Source organism: Myiozetetes cayanensis, unplaced genomic scaffold (assembly GCF_022539395.1).
Source record: "Myiozetetes cayanensis isolate MyiCay16 unplaced genomic scaffold, myiCay2020 scf44, whole genome shotgun sequence".
Lineage (NCBI taxonomy): Eukaryota > Metazoa > Chordata > Aves > Passeriformes > Tyrannidae > Myiozetetes > Myiozetetes cayanensis.
In genome coordinates this window covers 435,125-461,987 of record NW_026087676.1, presented here as the reverse complement: position 1 = coordinate 461,987, position 26,863 = coordinate 435,125, and the positions used below count along the sequence as shown (strand labels likewise).

The following is a 26,863-nucleotide window of genomic DNA, read 5'->3' as shown; positions in this document are numbered from 1 at the left end:
GATCCACGTGCCCCCCATCCCCGTGGGTGCAGGGGGTGCAGCCCAGCCTTGGACACCGCGTGGTTCCTCTTTATTCCATTTCCTTCCACGTGGTTTTTCATTAAAAATAGAAGTGCTCTCCCGAAAGTGAAACCCAGAGGACCGACCTCATCCCGAGGGGATCCACCACGCAGAGGGCTCAGGTCCCAGCAGGGGGGGGGTCCCCTCACAGCCCCCTCCCCATTCCCCCTCCGTGCTCTGCGCTGGGCCCGCAGGGGTTAACGCTGTTCCAGAAGGCTCCGAGGGACACGAGGCTGTGGAAGAGAAAGGAGAGGCTGCTCTGAGCTGGGCCTGGAGCCGTGGGAGGCACCAGGATGGTGGAAGCACCGGGATATGGGAGCACAGGGAGCAGCCACAGCCCCCCCTGTCCACCTGAGGGACCCCCCTTTGCCTCCTGGGCGATGACGCAGCCGGGATCCCTCCTTGCTGCCTCATTTCCAGGATCCCTCCTTGCTGCCTCATTCCTCTCCCTCTCGGGAACAAAAGCCACGAGCTGGTGCTGCTCACAGCAGCTTTTCCAAGTGGGAAGGGGCCGGGAAATACTTCAGGGGAGAAACCAGAGCCGCGCCATGGCCGGGGACGAGTGGCCTGGTTTATGAAATCACCCCCTCCCCGTGCCCTCCTTCCAGCCCAGGCAGCCTGAAAACAACAGAACCAACCCCAAAGTGACCCCTCTCCCCCTTCCCTGAGCACGTTCCGGCCCAGAAACCAGGACAAGGAGCTCACCTGGCTGGCGCTGGGGCTGCGAGGCCCATGCTGAGCTGCATCCCCCCCCGGCATCTCCCTAGAGCATGTAAATGATGTAGGAGAGGATCACGAGGCCGATGATGGCAAAGAACATCAGGATGAAAATATCCAGCATGGTGAGGGAGGAGGTGCTGGGACGGGGAGGAGGTGTTGGGAAGGGGCTCCCTGCGGTGGCTCAGACAGGGATTCTGGGATCCAGCTGCTCCCTCCCCTCCCCTCCCAGCCCGGCACGGCTCGCTCAGGATGGAGAGATGATGCCGGAGCTGATGGAGCCGCTTTCTCCGGCAGGCAGGAGGGAAATAAAGGGATAAACCCCGGCGGGCAGAGCCAGCTCAGCCCTGGGGGCCCCGACGCCATCCCTGCTGGGAGTGGTTGTTCAGCCTCTGCTCCTTCCTTCCCAAACTTCCCAGCTCATGGGGGTGCTCACTGTGAGGTGACCCCCGTTTGCAGCTGGGAATGGGCCCATCCTATGGAGAAAGAAGGAAAATTGGCCATGGCAAAGGCACATCAGGACTGTTCCAAACTCACCTCCCAGCTCCTGGGGTGCCACCCCATCCTCTGCCTTCGGTGTCACACACACGGAGCTGCTTTATTTCCCTTGGGTTTTTTTTGGCTGCTGCTGTTCCTAAATAACATCCTCCTCCTCCACACACCTTCCCAATTTTTTTTCCCTCAGTGTAGCTGCTGAAAATCCCACCCGGGCAGGCTGAATTCCCAGGGCTCCAGGTGGCAGCAGGGATGAGCCAAGGAGCTGCATCCCAGGTGGATCCCCAGCGATGCCAGCGCTTCCCACCCCCAGGGCAGCCAGGCCAGGTGATGACCCAGCCCTGGCAGCCTTCCCCAGTCCCCAAATCCCTCCCCCCGTGCCCCAGGGAAGCAGGGAAAGCGACCGCAGCCAAAGGCAGCACAAATCAGCAGGTAAAAATTAGACTTTTATTTTTCATCCGAGTAAACCGGGAAGAGGACGGGGTTGGATTGTTCCACTCGATGCTTTTGGGACAAAAAAAGGCCAAATCCCATGTTTTACTGGTGGGTGCTCAAGCCCACGGGGAAGGAGGACACAAGGACAAACCCCAACCAAGCGACGGATCCCGAAGAAAACACGTTCTAAGCTCAGCACTGAGACGCAACCGGGGAAGCTGGAGATGGGCGAGGGTTATTTTACACGTGATGAGAAGCAATTCAGCTTTTCATGTTCGTTTTCCTTTCCTTTCTTTTCTTTTTTTTTTCTTTTTTTTTTTTTTTTTGTGTACTATTTTATTTATTCATTTATTTTTAAATACAGGTTTAGGTGCTTTTCGGCTATGAAAAAAAGGCAAAAAAGTGCATAAGTTGAGAGAAAAGGCAGAAATGAAGCAGTAAGAGGTTTGTTTCCCTCGGCAGGGGAGAAGGGAAGGGCAGGGGAAAGGGGAGGATTAGGGACAATGGTCTCAAGGTAGCATTAAAAAAAGGTCTCTATCCCAAAATGGAATTGCCTGTGTTATTTGGTCCATTAAAAACCAGTTTATTCACATTGATACTCCCCCCTCCCCCCCATTCCCAGACAAGAAGGTGATCAAGAAGAGGATTGGCGGGGGGATTTGGGTCCCCCTGCCCGGCTGCCCCCTCCCTGCTCTTGTGCTCTCTTGTTTTAGCACCAAAATCCCAGACAGCCCCTGCTGGGGGCCCAAAAATCCCTGGCCCTCTCCCCCATCCCACTGCAGCCGGCTGGGGAAGGAGCCAGGAGCACAACACTCCCCTTTTCCCTGGCTCAGGCCCTCCCAGGGGGTCTCTGCCTGGCCAGGGACCCCCTCCTTGCTCCCCGATCCCAGTTATCCCAATCCCAGCACCATCCCTGAGCCAGCCCTGCAGCCCCCGTGCTCTGGGGAAGGGCACTGCAAGCAGGAGGCAGGGGATGTCCCCAGACAGGAGCAGGGAATGTCTCAGCTCGGCCCCTTTGGTCCCTGTATTCCCTCTTTCCCTTTGGGAATAGCAAAGGTGGACAAAGGGACACCACTGTCCCCTTGTCCTGCTGCTGTGAGCCGGCAGAGGAGCATCCCACCCCTCCCACCTCACACAGGCTTCCAGTTAGACCAACCCTGACCTGCTCCAGGACTTTGGGAGCCCAGAGGAGGAGGGGACAGGGATGTGCCTTGAGATTTTGGTCCATGACACGGTTCCAAGCCAGTGGTGGTCCCAAAAGCTGCCCCTGTCACTGGGTGCAGGGTGGCTCAGGGTGCTGCAGGGGGACACTCACCCAGAGGGGGAGGATCCTTCACACCCGGCTCAGGGGAGGCACAGGGATGGGGGCTGATCCTGCTGGCCCCCACACCAACCTCCCAGCACGTGGAGGGCTCAGGAGGGTCCCAAAAACCCGGCAGCAGCAGCAGCAGCAAGAGAAAAGCAGGAAAATCCTGGGTGAATCAGCCAGTGCTGCGAGGAAGGGGCTTCCAGGGGACACCCTGAGCACGGGCAGGGGGAGCTGGAGCTGCAGGGGTGCTCAGCCCATCTCCAGCCCTGGAGCCAGAGCAACCCCACGGCTGCTCCTTGGCCCAGCTCGGCCCGGGGGGATCGGGAAGATGGAATGGGGCAGCTGGAACCAAAGGCAGGAACCTCCAGAGCCACCTCCAGGGCTGCCCAGAGCACCCCAGGATCCCCAGGACAAAGACTTTGGAGGAGCAGGTGGAGGCTTCCAGCCCATCCCTGCAGCCCAGGGCACCCTCAGCTCAGCCACACGGGCACCTCTGCCCAGCCCTGCCAGGGCGGGGGGAATTTGGTCCTAACATGGTGTCCCCCTCTCTTTTCCGGGATCCCGGCAACTCCGGCTGCTCCCCCTGGCCAGGAATGGCCGGAACCCCCCTGGGGGGGCTGGAGAGGAGGGAGCCCCAGGGAGCAGAGGAGCTGTGCCCCCCCTGCACACAGTCCCTCCTCAACAGAGGAGGGGGAGCAGTCCCTCCACAGCGGAGCCAAACGGGCGGGAGGAGCCGGACACAGACGCGGGAGCCGGGACAGTCCGGAGGCACCGGAGCACGCGGAGAGGGGAGGCTGGGGCAGAGGGACTCACACACACACACCCCACACACACACACACAGAGAGAGAGGGGGGGACAGCCCCGGGCTGGGGGCTGGGCTGGGCCCCCTCCCCCCCCGGGCTCAGATGGCCTCCACGTAGTTGGCCGGGAGCATGCCCGTGTCCCCCGTGCGCTCCACGGTGCCGTACATCCACCCGTCGTCGATCTGCTGCACGTTGATGATGGTGTCGCCGTCCTGGAAGGACACCTCGTCCTCGTCCGCCGCGTTGTAGTCGTAGACGGCGCGGAAACGCTTCTGTGGGGACACGGAGAGGGGGGCGGTGGCAGAGCGGGGGAGAGCCCCGTCCCCATCCCCATCCCCATCCCCATCCCGGGGGTTATCCGGGAATGCCGCAGCAGATCCAAGCGCCAGGCCCTGTCCAAAGTGCTCCCCCCACCCCCCTGGAGCAGGAGTGGGCAGCAGGCAGAGCTCTGGGAGGTTCAGCAAGGTTAAGTGCCAGGGCCTGCACTTGGGCCACAACAACCCCCCTGCAGGGGACAGAGCGGGGGGACAGCAGCTGGACACGAGCCAGGGTGGCCAAGAAGGCCGATGGATCCTGGCCTGGATCGGGAATAGTGTCCAGCAGGAGCAGGGAGGTGATTCTGCCCCTGGGCTGGGCACTGGTGAGGCCACCCCTGGAGTGCTGTGCCCAGCTCTGGCCCCTCAGCTTGGGAAGGATGCTGAGGGAGCAGGAGCAGGTCCAGAGAAGGGTCTGGAGCACAAATCCTGGGAGGAGCAGCTGAGGGAGCTGGGGGGGCTCAGCCTGGACAGGACAAGGCTCAGGGGGGACCTTCTCGCTCTCCTTCTGAGAGGAGGGAGGACCCAGGGAGGGGTCGGGCTCTGCTCCCAGGGAACCAGCAGGAGGACAAGGGGATCTTAAGCTGTGCCAGGGGAGGTTTAGGCTGGACATTGGGAAGAAGTTCTTCACAGAGAGAGTGGCTGGGCATTGGAATGGGACACTGGGCACTGGAATGGGACACTGGGCACTGGAACGGGCTGCCCAGGGAGGTGTTTGAGCAGAGCCTGGCTGTGTCCCCCCCGGGGTGGGAAGCAGGGGGCTGTGCTGGGGGGCTGCTGGGGGGCTGTACTCACCCCCCCTGCAGATGGGGCGTTGCGCTGCGTGGACGCCGGTGCCGCCGGCTCCTTGTATCCGTAGGGTTGGGATGGCAGCGGCTGCTGCTGGTACCCTGAGGAGAGAGGACGGACCAGTGAGGGGCATGTTGGGGGTTGGGGGGCACAGCCAAGCCCCTCACAAAGCCCTGGCTGCCTGTGCCTCACCTGGGTTGGTGGGCTGGACGTGGTGGGACGGCTGCTGGTGCTGCTGCTCGGCGGGTCTCCGGTAACCGGAGCTCTCCTGGGAATTCCGGCGCTCCGGCTCCGAGCCCTCGCTGGGGCTCGGGCCCATCCTGCTCCGCTCGAACTCTTCGTGGTATTTGATCTGCAGGGGTGGCAGGAGGGGAGTGAGGGAGTCAGGGCTCTCCCTGGCAGCAGCTCCTTGGGTGCCAGGAGCAGTTTCTCCCACCGTACAAGCAGTGGGATGAGAGGAAATGACCTCAGGCTGGGCCACGGGAGGTTTAGATCAGATATTGGGGGAAATTTCTCTGGAACAGGAGTCACCAGCCCTGGAAGTGTTGAAAGCAGGTGGATGTGGCACCTGGGGACACGGTTTAGCGGTGACATGGCAGTGCTGGTTAATGGTTGGGCTCCATGAGCTTTGAGGGTTTTCCCAGCCTTAAGGATCCCCTTTCCTGCCCCTGTTCCTGCCCAGCTGCACCCCTGGCAGGGCAGGGCTGAGGCTCACACGGGCTCTCTGCAGGGACAGGGTTTGTCTCTGTGTCTTCAGTAAGTGGGTCATGGCCAGCCTGGGCTGGCAGAGACACCAGGGAAGCTGCTGGAAACTCTTCCCCGTGGCTGGGAGAGGGTGAGGGGGCTGAGCAGAGGGAGCAGGGCTGGGCCCAGCTCTCTGCTGGGTGATTTGGTGCCCCCAAACCTCCCCACGCTCTGCCCAAACGCAGCCCCCCAGCCCCTCCTGTGGCAGGGAAGCCAAACTCGGCTCCTGCCACCTCAGAACCCACCAAGGAGCTGCCCCAGGGAAAACCTTCCAGCCAGGTCCCTTTCCCAGGCCTTCCCCAGCCTGGCTGTCCTGGGGTTTGGTGGATCAATAACAGCCCACAATTCCCTGAGGACAGACCAGTGTTTGCCAAGGAATTCGGAACTGGGAGCAGAAGAAGAGGGAATAAACATCCCCCTCCTGCCCTGCTGGGGCTTCTTGGGTGGGTGTGAGTGTGTTTGTGAGGAGGCATTAAACAACCCACCGGGGCACAGGCACCCTCCTCCCTCTCCCTGCATTCCAGGGAGCCCAGACCCCTTCCCAGGCCATCCCAGCAGCTCCCACGGAGGGATTTTGTCCCCAGGGCAGGGATTCTCACGGATGGAAAAGCCAGAGCAGCACAGGGTGCTGAGCCAGGGGTAGGAGAGGAGCTCAGAGACACCATCAGCTCGTGGACCCCCCTCAAAGAGGGCTGAGTGGGCAGGGAGAATCCAGCCCTTTTCCTTCCCAGGTTTCCCAGCAGCTCTGCTGAGGAACACGCGTGACTTCCACCAGCAGCCAAAAGCTCAGTGGGCTCCCTGAGCTCTGCTGGGGGGAGCCCAGGGGGATTTGGGGCAGGGACAGCCCCACCCCGCTCCCAGTGCCGCAGCAGGACGTGCATCCTCCCGTGCATCCTCCTGTTTACGTGCGCCTGAGCATCCTCCCCGTCACCATGGCAACCTCCGGCATCCACCGACATCCACACACACACACAGAGGCCAGAGGGAGCAGGACAGGGACAGAGCCCCTCGGGGTCCTGTGCAGGGAGCTGATGATCCCCGTGGGTCCCTCTCAGCTCGGGGTGTCCCAGGATCCCAAGTGCTGCCCACGCTGTGGGTTCTGGTGACACCCCAGGGTGGATGGAACTGTCCCTGGGCCACATCTACCCCCCCAAAACGCTGCTCCCTTCCTGCTCCTCACAGTCAGAGCACCTGGGATAGCCCCTCTGGATCCAGCTGCAGGATCCAGCAGCTCAGAGGAGCGGGGAGAGGTGCAGGAGGATCACAGGACGCCCAGGAGAAGGGGCTGGAGATCTAAAGCTGCCAGGCTTCCAGCCTGTCCACCAGCAGCTGTCACAGCGTGGTGCCCCCCTGGCTGCACAGCAGAGCAGCCCCCCCAGCCCCCCTCCAGCCCCGGGGAGGTCACAGCAATGTCACAGCAGGGCTGGGGAGCCACTCACGTTGCTGATCTGATCCTGAGTCTTTTTGATCCTCTGCAGCTCCGGGGTGTCGGCCACCACGCTGAACCCTTTGCCCTTGTTCTTCTCAAACTCCTCCTTGTAGCGAATCTGGGGACAAAGGATTGAAACCCACATTCAAACAGAGGGCAGAGGAGGAGAGCACAGCTGGATCCAGCAGCTGGACCCACCAACAGCCCCTCACCAGCACAGCCAGGACCTCAAAAGTCGTGTTTTGTTTTTTTTTCTCTTTTTTTGTACAGTTTTGAGGCTGGAGCTGATGCCCCAGCCCAGATGTGCTGCCCAGCCCTCAGCTCTGGGTTCTGCTGCAGGGCTCTGCTCCCACCAGGTCACCCAGAAGCAGAAGCAGCTCCTGCAGAGGCTGAAACCCCAGCCACGGACATGACACCTCCAAGGGGGAAGGAAACGGGGCCCAGCAGCCACAAAACCACCCCACTGCCACGGCAGGGGGGAGCAGACGTGCAGAGGGACACCCTGAGCCCCCTCCACCCTCCCTCCTGCCAGGGGCTGCATGCAGAGCTCTGTTTCCCAGGGATTCACCAGGGATTCACCTCCCTGGAGCTCTCCCTGAGCTCTGCAGGTTTCTCGTTGTCACCGCAGTGAAAAGCTCACTGGATCAACAACCCCCTCCCCCTCCAAACCCTGGTGCCACCAGCATGGACACACAGCGATGCCCAGCCCTCCTGGAGCTGGGCTGGCTCCACAGGGAAGGGCTCTGCAAGCCCACACTGCTCCCAAGATAAATCCGGGAGGCAGGGCTGGAATCGTGGCGGGACCCAGCCCGTTTTCCAGGACCTCACGCATTCCCACCCCTCCAGACCTCCCAGCTCTGCCTCCCAGCCCAGCTGGGCCTGGATACACCTTCCAGGAGAGGCTGCCAAGGATTTTATGGTGTTTGGAGGAGCCAAGACACACCCCCACGGCTGGCCGGGCTCTCCCAGAGCGGGACCGGCAGAATCCAAGCCCTGGAGTGCCCAGGGCAGACCATGGAGCAGGTCCTGCCCCCCTCTCTGCTCCAGAGTGACACAGGAACCACGAGACTGCCAGGGAAAAATGAGACACTGTGGTCTCTGTGTGGCAGAGAAGCTGCAGGCTCAGACTGGTCCCGTGTGTCCCAAATCCCACCCGGCCCTGCCAGGACCTTGGGAGGGGCTTGGGGGGGCACAGCACCCACCTGCCTGGAGCAGGGGGGACTCCAGACTCCATGGGCACACAGGAGCTGGGCATGGATTAGTGGTACAGACACCCCCCAGAACCTCCCAACACAACATTCCCTCTTCCTGCCCTGCAAACCAGGAGAAATGAGGCTGTGGGAGCATCTCACAGCCCCTGCTCCTTCCCCAGAGCCACAGAACCCCTGGAGAGATGGGATGAGCTGAGTCATCCTGGATTTCTGACTCCAATTTGTCATTAGAAAGCAAAAGGCTCGATGAACCCCACAGCTCAATGGCCCTGCAGAGCCCAGCCTGAAAGAACAAAATCTCTGATCTGTCTGGGGTAAAGGACAACTCAAATTTCCCCCGAGGGGGATGGAAAAAGCAGCCCGGAGGTTTGAACAATCAGGAACTAAAGGTTAACCCGAGCTGTGGCACAAAACCCAGTGACACAAAACCTGTGACACACAAAAGCAGTGACACAAAACCTGTGACACACCGGGACAGGGTCAGGAGGGGGGTGAGTCAGCCCTGCAGCTGCTCTGGAACCACCAGCCCCAGTTTGCCCAGGGACAGGGGCTGTGCTTGTCTCCTGCTTCCCAAAAAGGGCTGTTTCCCTGTGGAACGTGGGATGCTGCCCCACTGGCCTGCTCAGGAGAGGGTTTATCCCACAGCCACCCCCTGCACACACACAGCTGATGAGCTGTAAGAGATCCAGGCTGGAAAGATAAGGAATCACCAAGCAAGAAGCCAATCCCACTGCCAGGCAGTTCCTCTGATGGGTTCTGTGTTTTATACCACCCTCCTAAATCCCACCCCGCTCTGTCTTCAGGATACAGGAATTTAACCCTAAAAACCCGCAGGACGGGGATGCCTGGCTGCATAATCACAAAACAGCGATAAAATGGCATCCACGAGCGGATTTTCCCAGAGGAACCGTTCCCTGTCCACGCTGGGAAGGCAGTGATGACATGTGCATCCATGTGTGCATCCAAAGGGAGCCGCAGCACAGCCCTCCACACAGCACAGCCCTCCACACACCACAGCCCTGCAGCTCAGCCACGTCCCCGCTGTCACCCGCGCCGAGGCGGCAGCGGAGCTCCCAGGGGTGCTGGCACAGCTGCCCACCCACGGGCAGGAAGGGCTGTGCCCGAACCCACCCGTGGAGGGGCTCGGAAAAGGAGCAGCGGGGCTGGGGAACCTGCAATTTCCCCGCCACGCGTGGGCCGCGGGGGCGGCCTGCGGGCACCGGAGCTGTCACTTTGGGCACCCATTTACCCACACAGGGTAAATTATCCGGCAGCTTCCAGCGAGCGGAACGGGAGACGCCTCCCCGGCGGGGACACAAATAGAGCGGAGAGGAGGCAAACACACGGGGGTGTCCTGGCAGCCTGACGGCCCTGCAGGGCCCTGCACCCCGCCCTGGGCACCCTGGGCCTGTCACCCTGCCCCTGCAGTGCCCAGCCCTGTCACCCCATCCCTGATAGCCTGGCCCTGCAGTGCCCAGCACCCTGTTCCTGTCACCCCATCCCTGTAGGTGCCCAGCACCCTGTTCCTGTCACCCCATCCCTGTAGGTGCCCAGCACCTCACCCCTGTTCCCCCTCCCTGTGCCCCCCACAGCCCCCCAGCGATGGTTCCCTGATCCAGCCCCTTTCCCAGTCACCCCCAGGGCAGAGCTGTGGGGTATTTCTGGTGCAGGAAATGTAGGATCAACCCCCTCGGGGTCATGCAGGAGGAGTCCGACTCTCCAGCCCCACAGGAGCCTGGGAACAGCTGCTGGGGAGCATCATTGTCATCACCCTCCCCCAGCTGGAAACCCCTGGCAGAGGACACAGACCCAGCAAACTCCCTTTTCCCGCTGCAGGGAAGCCCAGCCAGGGTTTCTCCAGAGGGACACAGGACCAACAGCTCGGCCATGGCTGGGCTGGGCTGACAAACACAAGCCTGAAGGCAAGATGTGACAGTTCACACAGCCCTGATCCTACTCCACGGGGAATTTTACCCCTGCCTGTCCCAGCAAGAGCTGGGATGTGCTTTTTTGGATGGCACTTGAACTGGCAAAGTGGCCCAGGAGGCTCCTGCCAGGCTGCCAGCAGAGCCAGCCAGCCTTTTCCACAGGCCTTTCCCTGTCTCAGCCAACAGCCCCAGTTCATCCAGTTCATTTGCAGGACTCTGAAGCCTCTGCCTGCCCTGGCAGGGCTGGAGTGACCCATTCCATCCCCAGGGCTCTGCTCAGCTCCTGCAATTAGTGCCAGGGATTGTCAATAAACCAGGGCAGCTGCCGGGGTTCCAGCTGGAATGCTCCAAGAAACACAAATGCTTGGAGCTTGGAAAATGGGAGACTCCCTTTGTAGGCAGAACAAAGGCAGAGAGGAATTAAGATCTTATCTGGAGTGTGTTCAGGATCTGTCCTGCCCCGGGCTCTGGGTGATCCAGCCTGGCAGCTTCCACCTGGTTCAGCTTTGCCACCTACCTGCCTCCTGCATCCCACCTTCCCTCTATCCCTCCCCAGCCCTTCTGCTGGGGCTCTGCCAGCACCCAAAGGTCCAGCAGAAATCCACTCGCAGAAATCCCACCTTGCAGCTCACCCTGGTGTGAATCCAGCTCTGAAAAGGTGGGTGCTGCTGCCTGGCAGGCCCTGCCCGCCCCCCAGCCCCTCTGCTGAGGTGCAGCCAAGGGTGCAGAGGGCTCTTCCAGCCCTGTGCTATCCCAGCTCCATCCCCCAAAGCCCAGGAGACCCCCGGGGGCTGGGCCTGGCTGCTCCTGTCCTGGGCACAGGGGTGCTGTGGGGGTTTGGGCTTGACCAGCTGGAGGTGCAGGGTGCAAGGCTGGTCCCAGCCACCTCCTGAGGAGCTGGAAGTGCCACCCAGGCTCAGGAGAGCCCAGGCACAGCACAGTCCCTCCCCTGGGTCCCCTTTAACAAACAACAACTCAGGAAGAGCCTGGAGCCTCCTGGGTGCAGCAGCATCCCTGGTTACCATGGGAATTGTGTCCCCCTGTCCCTGTCACCTCCACGGACACAGATCCAGCCCCAGGCTGCACAGGGAGCTGTTGGCAACTCCCTGTGAGGAAGAGCCCTTACAAAAGCCCAGGTGAGAAGGTCCCCCCTGAGCCTCCTTTTCTCCAGGCTGAGCCCCCCCAGCTCCCTCATCCCTGCTGCTCCAGCCCCTTCCCCAGCTCTGCTGCCCTGATCCACCCAAAGGCCCATTCCAGCCCCAGCCCTGCCCTCCCAGCAGCTTTCCCGCAAAACTGATGCTCACATTGCTGCTCTCAGCACTCTGGAGCAGAAGGAAACCCGGGATCACTGGGTGGCCCACCCAAGGACAGTCACTGGGAGTCACCAGCCCACACCCTGCTCGGGGCTGGGGACTCTGCTGAGCCAGGGACACCTCCAGGGGATAAAACGGGACACGCCTGGACAACATCCTCTGCAGCAGGCTCTGCTCTTCCCACCAGAGAGAGAAACCCTTATCTGTGCCAGTCCTTATCCCTCCATCTGTTTATTCCTGCCTGCCAGAGCTTTCAGGCCCTACAAGATTTGGGTTTACCTGAAATACCCCCCCCAGAGAGTCAACGCCTGTCCAGGGGGAGGATCTGCCACCTCACCCGGCTGCCTGGCTGGATGGCACCTGGAAAAGGGCTGGGAGAGGCACATTCCCACCTCTGCTAAATATTCAGTCCCTCTCTCAAGCTCAGGTCACAGTCCCAAGGTCTGGGTTAAGGCCACTGCAGAACAGAGTCAACCTCGCTGTCCTGCTGTGCTGGTGAATTGTCCTGGAGTGGAAAATGATGCAGCTCCAGAGGGAGGGAGCAGGAAATCAGCACTCCAAAGGTGCAAAGAGAAGGGACAAATAACAACATTGTCACTGGGTGAGTGAGTGGGGACATCAAGTCAGGAACCTCCTAAAGGCCAGAACTTCCAAACCACGGAACTACCAGACAAAAACACAATGGAAAAAGACTGTGTTTGGTTGTTTTGTTTTTTTCCATAGAGTATGAAAGTCTGGAGCTCTGAAATGCTCACCTGGCTCTGGAGCTCGCTCTGCTGCTTTAGGCGCAGGTTCTCGGGGGTATCTGCCACCATGGTGAAGGATTGCTTCGGGTAGTGTCTGGGGAGGGAAGCAGATCATTAATCCTGCTGTTCCCCCACTCCCTGCCCTCTCCCTCCCACCCCAGGACCCTCAGCCCCATCATCATCACCCCCAAGTGCCACATCCATATGGGGTTTTTTGGTCCCACTGTGGAGGAGTCAGAGCTGGGGACACCCCCAACACGTGGCCATTTGGGATGGTGGGAGCTCTCAGCTGGGATTTCAATCTGTGGGATCCCTCCCTGTGCCCAACACCTCCCCCAGCCTTCCCACTCAGTCCTCTCCCACACCCAACACATTAACTTCAGCTTTATCAAAACAGGGCCAGAGCAGCCCTTTTTTTTTCCCCCAGGGACAAATCCATTCCATGTCTGTTCCTGCCTGATTTCTGGAGAGGCCTTAACACACCATCAGTATCTCCCCAAGCAGCCCTCAGGGTGCCATCAGCCCGTAAAAGCTGCTGACTCTGGTCACAGTTTCAGCTGTGAAGGGTCACGGGGGACGTGGGAGGGTTCAGTTCCTGCTCTGACCGAAGTTTCAGCCACAACACCCTCGCCTTGTGGTGGGGCAGGACGGCAGCAGATCCCCCAGCACGGCCCTGCCAGGGCAGCACACACCTCAGCCAGGCAGCAGTGCAGGAAACCCGAGATCAAAAATAGCTGCCTCAGCCTCGCTGGAGACAGGAGGAGAACCCACCTCACACCCAGAAACCACTCAGCTCAGCTGTGGCTTGCACAGAGGGGGAAAAGACAGCTCAGCTCCTCGCTGCGGGTCCCCCTCCTGCTCCCAGCCCTGCAGGGGACCCCAAAAATACACCCCTGCCTGCTCATTGCACACCCCGTCCTGCTGGGCACCCCCAGGGTCCCACTGTCACCATCCCAGCTGGGAGACAAGCCCAGGGGGTGTGGGGGGGGTGGAACTGGGTCCCTTCGAGGTCCCTTCCAACCCAAACCATTCTGGGCCTCTCTGAGACACCAAACACCCTCCCAGGTCACTCCTTCTCCAAAAATACTCTCCCAGATCACTCCTTCTCCAAAAACACCCTCCCAGGTCACTTCTTCAAAAACACCCTCCCAGGTCACTTCTTCAAAAAACCCTTCCCAGGTCACTCCTTCTCCAAAAACACCCTCCCAGGTCACTCCTTCTCCACGTGCAGAGCAGGTTGGGAAGGCAGAGGGAGAAGGGACCATTCCCAGCCCAGCCATGGGAAGAGGGGCAGAGCTCTGCCCCAGCACTACCAGGACACCCCATCGCCTCTCTTTTTCACAAACAAGAGGGTCTTTACAAACCCTGAGGGGTTTTCCTGCTGCCACTTCCAGCCTTCCCAGATGTTCCCAATTTCGAGAGCTCCCAGGAAAGCCACGGAGCCAGACACAGCCCCTGGGAAGGGCCAAAGCAGGATGTGAGTTGGTTCCCCACAGAGCCCGGTCCCAGCCCGGAGCTCCCGAGAAATCATCCCGTTGCCATGGCAACCGCATCCCATGGCCTGGGCATGCTAATAACGCTCGAGTCCCGGCTGCAATCTCTGTCTGTGGGGAGGAGGGAAATCCCAGCCACTGCCAGGGCTGGGGAACACAGGGATCCAGCCCCGTGGAGCTCAGGGAAACTGGGAAGGGGGAGGAAAAATAAAAATAACCCGGAAAACAACGGCCTGATTGGGACTGACAGCAAGGCTGTGCTGTGCTCCAGCAGAGGGAGGGGAGACGGACACCACAGATGAAGCTGGAATTAGGCTCCCGTTGGATTCTGAGGGAATCTCCCAAGGACTGGAGGCAGCTTTGATTCCAAGCCTGGAGCCCCCCGGGCAGGAGGGATCTGTCTGTCCTCACTGGGCAGGGGAGGAAAGGCATGAATTCAGCATCTCCCCCCAGGATCAGGCAGCACTTTTCGGGAGGAAAAGGCATTGGAGTCCTCAGGGAATTTAAGGCCAGGGGAGAGGGAAGGGTTCCCCTGCCCAAACACCCCCTCAATCCCTGCCACGCACCAGGGAGGGGCAAACCAGCTCCTCTGCATGAGAAGCAGCCACAGCAACAGTCAGCAATAAATGAAACCCCAATGAGGAGGCAGGGGGGGAATTGCCTCGGGAGGGAACGGGGTGGGGCTGTGGTTTGTGGGGGAGCACGACCCGCTTCTCCCCCTTCCCACAACCCAAACCGAGGCAGGAGCAGAGCCGGGGGGGTCCTCAGAGCCCCCCCAGCATCACCAGAAATAGGTGCTGGCAGCGGAAACAGGAGGGGGAGGGTGGTTATTGCTCAACCACCTCTGAGCAGCACAAGCGGCGCACACCAAATCCACCCTAAAACCACCACGCAGCATCCCCACCGGCCAGAGGCTTCCCAAAGTGGGGGCAGCGGGGAATTTGGGCGCCTATCCCAGCGCTGAGCCCGAAGTCCACGGAGGGAGAGGGTTGGGGTTGGTGTGCTCCCCCTATAACAGCCCTGCCCTCATGCCCTTCACCCCCTCTCCTGCAGAAACACTCGTTTATTCCTAATTTACTGCAACAGGTCGGGAAGCTGCAGGGAACAAAAGGCACGTTAAGGGAAGATGGAGCCCTGGAGAGCCTGAGGAAAACTCCACAGGCTGCAGGCACGAGCAGCTCAGGAAGATAAACGGGGTGGGGGGAAAAGCTGCTTCAACCCACCCCCCTCCTGACGAACCACGAGGAAATAATTAGTCCCACGCACCCTGGGCTGTGACATTTGTGTAAAGTCTGCTGCTGGGGAAGGGCTCTCCAGGCAAAACCAGGCAACTTCCAAGAATAAACGGGATTGGGGGCGGGGGGAAAAGCCACCTGTGGGTGCTGCCTGAGGGAGGGGCCCCTGGTTCCTGCTTGGGGGTGATGCTCCAGCAGGACCCGAGCTGGCAGGAGCACCGGGGTGTTTTCCCTGCCCGAGGGGATGGGGATGCAGGAGGGGGAAGCAGGATGGGAGCCAGGTTTCGGTGGGTTTTGGTGGCAGCCGAGCTGTGGGCGTGAAGGGATGGAGCTGAGGGGCTGCAGAGCCCAGGGTGGGTGTTGTGGAGCCTCAGCATCCCACAGCTGCTCCAGACAGGGATTATTTTAAGGAGAGAAGGAGAAGAGCTTGGTGTCTTGGAGGCAGAGCCGCCAGACTGCCGGGGGGTGGGATTGGCCTGGGCACCTCGGGGTCTCTCCTCACAGCCAGCCATGCCCTGCCTGATTAGAGCCAAAGAACACATGGATCCCTCCCCCCCACGGCAGGGGCTGCTGTCACATTAATCCCAGTGACCCGGGGGGATGTGGGGCAGTGGGACACGTGATGGAGCGAGGGCTCTGTGTGTCCCTGCCATGGCCCTGCTCGGGGAGGGGGGGGCAGGAAAACACCCCCTGAATCTGCAGCTCTGCAGGACCTTGGGTGGTTTCACCCACCGGGAGAGACAGCCAGGAATAAACACCTCCAGATCCAGCCTGGGGAAGGGGAGAGTGAGAGGAGACCTCAACAGTCTGGAGCTTCCTCACAGGGGGAAGTGGAAGGGCAGGCACTGATCACCTCTGTGTGAGCAGGGACAGCACCCAGGGAAGGACCTGGAGCTGTGCCAGGGGAGGGTTAGGGTGGATATCAGGGAAAGATTCTTCCCCCAGAGGGTGGTGGGCACTGCCCAGGCTCCCCAGGGCAGTGGGCACAGCCCCAAGGCTGCCAGAGCTCCAGGAGGGTTTGGACAACACTCTGAGGGACAGGGGGGGATTGCTGGGGTGTCCTGGGCAGGGCCAGGGCTTGGACTGGATGGTCCCTGGGGGTCCCTCCCAGCTCAGGATATCCAATGATTTCACACAGAACAGCCAGGGAAGGAGCACACCGATGGCAGGGACCCCACACTGTCCTGAGCTCCCCCCCTCCCTAGCTCAGCACAGCCCAACAGCCCTCCAAACACATCCTGCTCTCTGCACCCCAACAGCACCTCCAGCCTGGCAGGTGCCACCCTTTAGAGCCCTCCAAACCTCCGCATCCTTCCCAAAAGGGGAGCTGTGTGGGCCCCGGAGGCACCGCAGCCATCGAGGCTTTTTTTGTGGCGCTGCTAAATCAGGTCACTGGAGTCTCCTCCGGCCAGAGATCCCGTCTGGCTCCCGCATTAGGGGCCGTGTGAGCACGGCAATTGCGAGGCAGATGAAAGTTTATCCGGCTGTGAACGGCTCGGGGCTCCCCGGGGAGAAGGAAGGGCCCCGTCTGCTCCTGGCTCAGCCTCTTCCCAGCAGCACCAGCACCGAGCAGGGGGACTCTGCTGGGGGGCCACGAGCCATTCCTGCACGCACACACACCCCCATCCAGGGGGAAACCCTCCCAGACACAGCCCCTGCTCCCCACACACCAACCAGGAACGGCCTTGGCCCAGTTTCCTTGGGATTTCCAGTTGTCCCACCTGGGCAGCGTTTCCACCTTCCCAGCCCCACAGCAACAGCGGGAAGGGTCTGCCAGCGATCCCCCTTCCAGATGCACCCCCCATCACACCCCACTCCTGCCCCAAAAGCAGAGCTTCCCGCTGAGAATTCCCGTCTCAAGAAGCCAAAGTGGCAGCACTTGAACTCCTTCTGCCTTTGGAGCTTCTCCCGAGCCGGAGAGGAGGGTAAATTCTCCTGTTCCACCGGTAAAAACTCCTTCAGGTGCAGCGTGGCCTCGTCCAGCTGCTCTGCAGAGACAACTAAGGGGGTCTGGGAGCTACAGGACCAGACCCTGCCACTTCAGCACAACTCAAACCCCCCCATCTGATCCTCCAGCAAGGCCAGTTTACTCCACGGATCACGAGTGTTTAGAAGGGCCTCTCGAGCTCCAAAGTGTTGCTTACATCCAGCACAGGCTGCGCTAAACCAAGGGCTCTTGGCAGGTTTATCCATCAGCCCTGGAGGCAAACACTCCATCCCTTCCCTGGCCACAGACCTGAACCTCTGAGGGGTGACGGTCACCCCCCTGCAGCTGGACCAGGGATTTTGGGAAAGGAGAGCTAAACAAAGGAAGCAATTGGCTGTGCTCTGGCTCCAGAGTTCACATCCTGCCTTTCAAAGAGCTGCTGGTTCTCGGGGAAGAGCTTAAAAAAAAAATCAACTGTCCTTTTGTCAGCAACCAAAGCAGCCCCACCACTGCAGGGAAGGGCTCCAGTTCCTCCCAGGGTTTTCAGGGGGAAAAAGCTGCCAAAATGGCTGGTCCAGCCCTCCACGTGTGCAGCTGCTGCCTGTTCCCAGCATCTGCTCCCAGCCTGCCTCAAAACCAGCTGGCAACAACCTGACTGAGAGCACAGCACGACTCTGTAGGATGGAATTTCTCAAAGACCCTCCTGCTGCCCACCCAGTGTCCTGGTGCCAGGGCTGGGGGAGGCAGGAGAAGCCAATCCCATCAGCACAGGCTGCCACGTGCGTGTTTTGGCAGGGGACAGAGTGGGAACAGGGGTTTGCTCTCCGTGGGTGCAGCAGAATCCATCCCATCCCTGTCTCCAAAGCCTCTTCCAGCAGCTGCCTGAGTGAAAACCAGCCTATTTCCACAGACCTGCTTCAATCCACACTGGAAATGTTTCAAGGGAATTCAGAACTCGTGTCTGCAAAGGGCTGTTCCCCTCCCCCCCTTCCCCAAAACAGAGCAGTCCCTGTCCTGCCCCCACCCCCAGCACTGGGAACAGGGCAGGCAGAGCAGCAAAGCTGGGATTTTCCACAAGGTTTTTTGGCCCCAGGCATGGATAAGCAAGTTTAGGAAAGTCAACATCCATCTGGAGCCGAGGTCAGCGCCGGGCAGCTCCTGGCTCTGAGGGCACTGGGAGCTCCCAGGGCAGGGGCAGAGGGAAAACCACCTCAAATCTGCACATATTCCCCTCCTCCTCACCCCAAAAGCTGGGAAACTTCTTCCAGGTGTGTGGAAAACATCTGGGGTGTTTTGGAAAGGAGCAACACAGCACAGGGCGAGCCCAGGAGGGAGGGAGGGGAGTTTCCTGCAGGAATCACGGCTGGATTTCCCCCCTTCCCACCTCACCAGGGGCTTCATCCACAAAGGCTTTGGTTTGTGCTCACTGGGGCAGTCTCATCCCAGCACCTGCCAGGAGAAGCCAGTCCCAGAGATGTGACAGCCAGGGATGGGGTGGAGGGAGGGCAGCAGAACCCTGTGGAATGTTTGGGATTTCCAGGGGGAACAGCGTCAGCTGGGAGAGGTCAGAACGGCACAGACAGCCCCCGGACTAAGCCCTTCCCAAGCCCTCCAGAAACAGATGCTTCACCCCAAAGAGGATTCACCAACATTCCCAGCCTTCCAGCCTTTAAATCCCAGCCTCACTCAGGCTCTTTCCCACACACCACATCCTCTCTCCTCCCCAGTGAGCCCCTCTCCAAATACAACAGAGAAACAGGGACCAGCCCACTACAACACCACGTCCCCAAAATCCAGGAATTCCGAGGTTCTCCACCCCCAAACCCAGCAACTTCCATGCACTTCAAGTGCAGGAGCAGAGCCAGCTCCTCCCATCCAGGAACTCAAAGCACAAACAAAGCCTGGGATAAACACCTGGACCCCATCCCAGCAGCACAGTTGTTCCTCTTTCCCTTCCTGCCCCCCCCCCTCCAAGTTTGCAAGATCACTTTATTAACCAGGAAAGCTGCTCCCAGATGGAGCAGGGAGCCCTGCCAAGAGCAGATCACTGGCTCCTTGTAGAGCTGCTCACCAACTTTTTCCAAGCCAGGGATTAAGCCTGGAGGTATCGGATCCCCCGCTCCGCGTGCGAAGGCGGGATTTGAACGGCCAGGAATCTGCCAGGGAGGGAGGTGGTTTTTTTGGGTCATGCCCAGGATTTGCAGGTTTTCCCAGCTCCCTGCTGGGGAACACCAGGTGAGCTGGGCAGGATCTGCTCTCTCCCTGACTCAGAGAGGAGGAATTCCAGCCCCACATCCCGATCCAGGCCGTGCTGGGGGTGGTTTCTCCACGAGGAAAAGCTGAAGTCACTGGCAGATGGGGAGCAGGGACCTGCTGACACACCCCTGGGGATATTTCTGGCAGCCTCTACACAACCTTTAGCCCCTTTTTGAGGAGTTAAACACCGTGGTTTAGCGAGGGGGGAGGGCAGCACCATCCCAACAAAGGGGGATGTGTCAGGCCCAGGCTGTGTCTCCTCGGAGCAGGCACGAACTTCCTGCAGCTCCTCTGCAGCAGCAGGGAAAGGAACCCAAGCCCAGCCCCAGGAGCAGCAGCAGAGCCTGTGATCCACCCCACTGACAGTGGGACACGTGTGTGTGCTCAGCCAGGGCTTTGGGCAGGGATGCATCCAACTGGGAACTGCTTGTTCAGCAGCAGGAATTCGGGCAAACCCACAGAGATAAAGCCTGGCCTTGGCTCTTGTCTTGATGGCTTCAGGGGAGAGCAGCAGATGATCCCTCCTAGCCAAGAGAGGCAGAGAAGGAGCCTCCTGCCCAGGATTCTGCTCCTTCTCCCCATCCCAGCATTCCAGCATCACTGCCCAGGGATGTCTCTGAAGCCTCCCCCAGACTGAAGAGCCAGCTTTGAACTCCCAGACAGGATTTTCCAGGCAGGATCTGGTGCTGCACACTGAGCCACAGGTACCACCTCCACTGGGACCTCCCCGCTCCCTCAGCTCTGCCATCCCCCCAGCACAGCCAGTTAAAAATTAAAACCTATATAGAATGTACATTTGGGAGCAGCTGGGCCCTTGAACACGAGTCTTGCCTGTCCCTTCCACACCCTTCACTTAAAGAAGCCTCAGGCTTCAGCTGGATCTTCCCTTCCTGCACTCAAAGTGCTCACAGAGTCCAGCCCAGCCCTGGGTGCTGCTCCCAGTGAGCAACCAGTCACCCCAGTGCCCAGCTGGAGCCCAGGGAGGGACAGGGAGGAGGGTGGAGACAGTCACAGCTGCCACCAAGCAATTCCCACAGCCTGGCACAGGGAGGGCAGAGGGAACCAGCCACTGTCCCCAGAGGCTTCTCCCAGATTTACGGCTGGGGCAGTGTCAGAGCTGGAGGAAGCCCAGCCCTCTTCCTCCTGCTCTCTTGAAGAAAGAAACTCAGGAATTTGGCAGGAGGCCACGGCTCAAACAGAGGAGACCCTGTGCTGAGGCATGTTCAGAAAAGCAGCCTCTCTCCCTGCCAGGATAAACGTTGCTTTTCCACCCCCTTCTCCGGGGACGGAAGATTTTGTCCCTCGGCTCCACCACCAGCAAAAGGCATTTGGGAACGCTGGGCTCCTCCTGGGCTGGCCTTTGCCAGGCACTCTCACCCTGCCTGGAGTTTCTTTACTCCCCAGGATGCTCCAGAGGGATCCAGTTCTACATCCAAACTTGGAGCTTCCCCTTCACACCCCCTGCCCTTGCCCTGGAACTGCGACCCGGGGCTGGCAGAGCCTCCCTGTGCCAGCAGTTTCCAGCTGCTCCTCACTCCCCTTTGCTTCCAGACAGGCCCAGTGGGAAGAACAAAGGATCCAACTCAAGTCTCTGTGCACAATTCCAAGCATCCAGAGCTGCCCTGGGGCAGGGGCAGGACGGGCAGGGGCTGGGAAGGGGTTAAAGCAGCAGCAGCAGCATCAAAGGGAGCCCTGAGAGAGGGGGCTGAGAAACCGAGATGGGTCGAGGGCTGCGCAGACTCCTCGGAATGTCAGGAATTTCCCATTATTATCCCACTTCCCTTCCAGCAGCCTGGAGGGAGAGCACAAGCACAGGACCCCCGGGATGGGCATGTCCTGGGGGCACAGAGCTGGGACAGGGTGCCCACGGCCCAGGGAAGGAAGGTTGGGATCAGGATGCTCTGGAGAGAGCTTGGGGGTCTCATCCCTGCCAGGCTCCAGCTCCCACCCAGCCCAAAGACCCCCCTAAACCAACAGCTCCTCCTGCCTCAGGACACACATTCCCCCTTCGTGGGACTCCAGAAGTTCCCAGTTTCACCCCAAAAGCTGTTCCCCCCATTTGCTGCTTCCCCACGCCATTCCCACCCTGTGCTTCAGGGGAGATCCCAGGAAACAGCCATTCCCAGCCACAGCTGGAATGCTCCGAGTCTCCTCTCAGCCCAGCAGGAGCGCTGGACTTTGGACAAGCCACAGTCACCATCAGCAGTGTCAGCAACAACCACCCATAAAAGCCATGGGAGTGGGAGGGTTTGGTCTGGTCTAGATGGGATAATTGGGGATAAACCCTTCCCTGGGAGGGTGGGGAGGCCCTGGCATGGATTATTCCACGGATACCCCATCCCTGGAAGTGTTCAGGGCCAGGTTGGAGCAGCCTGGTCTAGTGGAAGGTGTTCCTGGGTGATCATTAAGGGTCCTCTCAACCCAAACCAGCCTGGAATTCCATGACTCCAAACACCCACCCTGCAGGGATGTTGTCAGGATTAGTGTTCTTAAGCACTCAGTGAACAGACCAGTGCTAATACCAGTGTTAGATTATCCCATTTTCCTTCTAAGAACTGTCAGTGTAGAAGAAGTAGCCACAAAAGATCATATTCCAAAGCTGCTTTAGAGATATTAAGAGACCAGAGCAGGACCAGCCCAGAAAGGGGTGAGCAGTGAAGGGCCCTCCTTAGTGAGAAAAACAAAAGTGGGGGGCTCTGGACACCCATTGCTCAGAAAGTGATGGAAAGGACCAAAGAAAAGGACAAAAAAAGGACCAAAAACCCTGGGTTAGTACCAGTATTAACTGGAGTGTGATCCTGATTTAAAACCAGTGTTAACTGGTGTGTGTGACCCAATTTAAACCCAGTATTAACTGGGGTGAGACCCCGATTTAAAACCAGTGTTAATGTGTGACCCCTGATTTAAACCCAGTATGAACTGGGGTGAGACCCCAATTTAAAACCAGTATTAATGTAGTGACCCCTGATTTAAACCCAGTATTTATCCCTTATTTTATCCCTTCATCCAGCGCTTCCCCTGCATTCCCAGCAAACACCACAGAGTTTCAGGAGAGGTCAGGGTGCCCCCCACCCCTCGTTACAGGGTGGGGGGTGATGTTTAAGGGGGAGGAGGGTGCAGCAAACCCCAGACCAGCCCCCCCAGAACAGGGACTCACGCGTTGCAATACGGCTTCTTCTCGTAGCCCTTGTAGTTCTTCATGTTCAGGGTCATCTTGCAGGTCTCGCAGTGGAAACATGCTTTGTGCCAGAACTGGAACACAGACAGGACAGCCATTAACACCACTGACACCCCCTCTCCATCCCAGGCAGGGCCAGGGCCCGCTGGGATCACACAATTCCAACCCAGGGATTTGTGGGCTCAGCCAAACACGGGGTGGGGGAAGCTCCAAACTCCAGCAGCCCTAATTTGGAGGCTTCAGAGCTGCTGCTTTCGGGTTTTCCTGCCGAGCTCTGCCAGGTGCCAGCCAGAAGAGCAGGTCAGGTGAGGCTGCCCGAGCCAGGCAGATGCAGGCAGGGAGGAAAAGGTTCTCGTGGGAAGCAGGCACAGGGAGCTCACACAGAGCCAGGGCTGAAGACACAATTCAGAGAGACCTGAGACCCTAAAGGACTGTCTGAAGGTGGTTTTCAGGGCTGCTCCTAAATAAATTATTTCCACTTGGCACCAAGTTGGCCCCAGTGGGTTTCCAGGCTGGAAGGAACCCAATCAGGACAGCTCAGAGCTGCTCCCAAGGAATTTAAAGGTTGACCTCACAGGTCCTTCCAACCAAAAGGATTCTGATTTTGTCATTCTGAGGCTGCTCAGCCCCGCACAGGCCAAGACCAGTGTCCTGCCAGTCACCCACTGCCCAGAGTCCGCATTTCCATCAGGATTTGAGGGGTCTGGAGTCAATTCCCAGGTCCCAGCCCAGGAAGGGGCTGAGCTGGAGCAGGAAAACAGGGAATGCACAGCCCAAAGCAACACCTTTACTCACTCAGGTTAAAATCAGCCCTGCCCTAGAGCTGCCCTCCCTCCTCCAGCACCCAAACCCTGCGAAATCAGGGGGGGGAAATCAACCCAAACCCCCCAAATTAGGAACTCAAAACACCAATTAGATGACAGGGAGACCTGGGAGCCAGGCCCACACACTGAACACTCGAAAAGCAAACCCCGGGCACCCAGCTGGGGGTTCTTGCTGTGATTTCCACCCTCAGACGTTTAAAGAAGTCGTTTCCCCAGCCCAAGCCCTGTTCCTGCAGGGAGCCAAGCCCTGGTGTCACCACACCCCGAGCACAAACACTGCCAGGCTCTGGAGACAGACGTGACTCAGCCCAGGAGGACAATTTTCCTCCTTTCAGTTGCTCTGAGCAACATATTTGTTCCTTCCCTCTGGTTACACGAGTTCCTCCAGCAGCCACAGCTCCAGCCAGAGGGGCTTCGCTCCACACCCCCTTCCCAAACAGCCCAGGCCAGGGTGGGCTTTTCCCCCCCCTGTCCCAGCTTTGGGACTCTTTAGGGACAGACAGAACAGCCAAACCCCGAGTTCTCTGGGGGTTTTGGAGGTCAAAGACTTAAACCTCCCTGCCCTGAAACTCTGCCTCCCACCCCTGGAGCTGATGGCAGAGCCACGGGCTGTGAGGCAGCACTGAAAGGAGGGCTGGAGCACGGCTGGACACAGGGGAACTGCAGTTATTTAGGCTTCCAGGAACACTCCAGCACGGCTGCAGAGAAAGAGGGCAGGTTTCAAGTGGGTTTTCAGAGGAGCATTAACGCCTGTGCTTTCCAGCTCCCAGCCTGGAAGTGCTCTGAAGGCCTGGAGGCAATTCCAGGGACAGGTCTGGGGGTGATCCCGGGTACCCCAGGCTGGGAAGCACAGGGTGGTCACCCTGGAAGGCTTCTCTGGGAGTGGCAACTTCCATCCACCCTCACAGCAGAGCAGGTCTGGGGACAGAGCTCAGGGCCACAGTGTTGGGATGTATTTACAGAACCATGGGATGGTTTGGGTGGGAAGGGACCTTGGAGACAACCCAGTTCCACCCCCAGGGACACCTTCCACTAGCCCAGGTTGCTCCAAGCCCCGTCCAGCCTGGTCTTGGACACTTCCAGGGCTGGGGCAGCCACAGCTCTCCTGGGTCAGACCAAGCAAAGCCATCACTCCCCACCCAGAAAAAGCACCACTGGAGGCTCCAGGGCTTGAGGGCAACACAAGGAGAGACTCCCCCGGGGCTGCAGATCAACCCTGGCCGAGGTTTGAGGCCCTGCAGAGCTCGCTGGGAGTCGTCTCCTCTCGGAGCAGCTCCTGTGACCTCAGCCCTCCGTGGGCTCCGGGGTGTCACTTCCCCTGCGGAAGCAGAGACATCACCCAGCACCTTCCCCAGCACCTTCCCGTGGGGGGAGGGACAGCAGCGAGTCCCCAAACCCTCAGGTGACGGGCTGGAGGCCGAGGGGCAGGGGCAGGGCTGTGGGCAGGTGGGTTTTGCTGCTCCCTTCCCCGGGAGCCCCACAGAGCAGCGAGTTTTCCCGCAGATCCCAGGAGGGAAATGGACTTCCCGGGTTTCAGAGCCAGCCCAGCACACCAGAGGCACCAGGGCCGCCTTTCCCCTCCCGGCAGCCCCTCGGTCGGAGCAACTTCTGCAAACAAACCCCGGCTGCCCTTCGGACTTTGCTCCAGGGGCAGGAAAAGCGGGGAAGGCAGACTCCCCAGCACCCTGCCAATCCCAGGGTTTTATGGGAAGTGGGTCAGCTGTGCCAGCCAGGAAGCCCAGGGGGAGCGGAGCCCAGGGGGCAGCAGTTTGGGGCGGGGTGTGCTGGGCCACGAGTGCCACGGTTTTTAGGAAGAGGAAGCGGATGAGGAGCCCGAGCAGCACAAGATGGTGACTGCAGGCCCCTGCCTGCTTCCCAGCAGCTGGAATACACCATCTCCGGGTGTTCCCGGACACACAGCCACAGCACAGACCCCAGACAGCGTCTGGAGCAGGAGGAAGTGACGGGTCATCCCCCCTTCCCTTCCAAAGATCCCCAATCCCAATAGCCCCCTTCCCTTCCAGTGATCCACACCCTAAAATCCCCCTTCCTTTCCAGTGATCCCCCAAATCCCAACCCCCTGCAGCTGCTGGAGGCCAGCCCAGGCTCCAGCACACTGAGCCACCCACTGCCCCCAAAACCCAGGGCACAGGGGTGACACTTCAGCCCCAAGCCATTCCCAGCCCCAGGAGGAGACCTCATCCCTTAAAAATGTGAGCAGCAGGGGCTGCAAAGCTCAGGAATGTCGCTGGAGAGCCCAGCATTCTTCCAGTTACTTTTTTTAGTCCCTAAACTGGTCGTCCCAGAAGCCTGGGAGAGGAGGGGGAGGAGGAGAACAGCTCAGCTCTCCAGGAGGGGTTAGTTGGGAAGTAAAAATCCCGTGGGAACAGCACAGGGGAATGGAGACCCACTGCCACCTTCCTCAGTTCCAGCCCAGAGCTTGGGTTTGGATGGGAAAACACTCAGGAAAAGGGATACTCCGTGTTAAAGGAGGCAGCCCGAGGATTGGAACAGGGAAGTATCAATTGGGATGGAAGATTTGGAAAAAAAAAAAAAAAAAAGGGGAAAAAGCTGGATAATGGAAACCAGATGAGGTTCCCAGCTCCAGGGAAGCATTAACTATTGCTTTCCTTCGGGGTCCACAGGCACAAGGATGTGCTGCCTTTTAATTAGAGATATTACAATAAATACATCAACTTAATATACAAGGAAAAGTCCTGGATGCCGCTGGAGAACCCTGGGAAAAGGGCTCCATCCACGTCCCCCAGCGTGGCACAAGAAGTGCCACCTCCAGCAGCCACCCCAGGTCTGGGAGGAGTGTGAGGGACCCACGGGATTTTGGAAATACCAAGCGTGGAAATATCCCCCGTGGAACGGGGGTCCCGTGGGGATATCAGCGGGAAAAGGATGGGAGGGAAGAACCACATTCCCTGCTGCTCCCCGGGGCTGGAAAGAGCTTGGGGGACCCCCAGGACAAAGGGGTTCCATAACGATGTGACCGCCAGGACTCGGGTGGAAATACCCCCTGGAAAAAGGGGGTCTGGAGGGAGCAGCGTGGAAATACCCCCCGGGAACGTGGGGTGGGTGGAAAAACGCGTCCCCTGGAGCAGCACAAGGAATTGTCACCCCCCCAGAGCTGGAAGGAGCGTGGGGACCCCCGGGACAACGGGATTCCACAGCGATGCGACCCTATGGAAACACCCCCCGGGAACAGGGATTGGGGTGGCGGTGGGAAGGGGTGTGGGGTGTGGAATTATCCCACCCGGTGGCAACTCCACAGGAAAAACCCTCTCCAAATCCATCCACGTGCGAACCCCCCCCCCGCAACACCACCTTCCTTCCCCCCAAAAAAACCTCACCTTATCCAAGCAGTTCACCTTCTCCGTGGGATACACGATCTTCCCGCAGCGCGCACAATTGGGATTCATGGCTGAGAACTCGCGTGGGGTGGGAGGGAGGAGGAAAAACCAACTCACTCCCACCCTCCTCCGCTGCTCTCCTCCTTCTCCTCCTTCTTCTTCTTCTTTCTGAGCCGCCGCCCGCGATGTCGCGACTTTAAATAGTCGGGAAGGGCGGGGAGGGGGAGATGGAGGAAAAAAAAAAAGGAAGGAGGGAGGGAAGTGGGAGGGACCGGGAGCGGGGGAGGGGCGGTGGTG

At 59.5% G+C, this 26,863-nt stretch overlaps 1 protein-coding gene and 1 long non-coding RNA gene across 3 annotated transcripts; both read right to left on the bottom strand.

The window, feature by feature from the left end:
* Nucleotides 1-53: 53 nt before the first annotated feature.
* On the bottom strand, nucleotides 54-1,159 carry LOC126648096 (uncharacterized). Its single transcript, XR_007630738.1, has 2 exons — nucleotides 766-1,159; nucleotides 54-293 (listed from the first exon to the last, which is right to left on the bottom strand). It is a non-coding gene; the product is annotated as an uncharacterized LOC126648096 (long non-coding RNA).
* Nucleotides 1,160-1,697: 538 nt separating this feature from the next.
* LASP1 (LIM and SH3 protein 1) lies at nucleotides 1,698-26,757 on the bottom strand. 2 transcript variants are annotated; one of them, XM_050330790.1, is made up of 7 exons: nucleotides 26,567-26,757; nucleotides 22,363-22,457; nucleotides 12,304-12,388; nucleotides 7,107-7,214; nucleotides 5,116-5,275; nucleotides 4,930-5,024; nucleotides 1,698-4,092 (listed from the first exon to the last, which is right to left on the bottom strand). In XM_050330790.1, exons 1-7 carry the CDS (start codon nucleotides 26,633-26,635, stop codon nucleotides 3,919-3,921), a joined length of 786 nt encoding a protein of 261 aa, XP_050186747.1. In that variant the 5' UTR covers nucleotides 26,636-26,757; the 3' UTR covers nucleotides 1,698-3,918. The 2 variants fall into 2 exon arrangements, with proteins under 2 accessions (XP_050186747.1, XP_050186748.1); XM_050330791.1 differs by lacking the exons at nucleotides 12,304-12,388; nucleotides 26,567-26,757 and having other exon boundaries at nucleotides 22,363-22,443.
* Nucleotides 26,758-26,863: the final 106 nt, after the last annotated feature.

What these genes read in the sequence shown, in the direction of transcription:
- LASP1 (XM_050330790.1), bottom strand. Translation starts at nt 26,635, where the DNA reads ATGAATCCCAATTGTGCGCGCTGCGGGAAGATCGTGTATCCCACGGAG. An exon ending in AGGTGAACTGCTTGGATAAG is followed by an intron (nt 22,458 to 26,566) that starts GTGAGGTTTTTT and finishes TCTGTGTTCCAG; the next exon opens with TTCTGGCACAAAGCATGTTT. An exon ending in CTCAGGATCAGATCAGCAAC is followed by an intron (nt 5,276 to 7,106) that starts GTGAGTGGCTCC and finishes CCACCCCTGCAG; the next exon opens with ATCAAATACCACGAAGAGTT.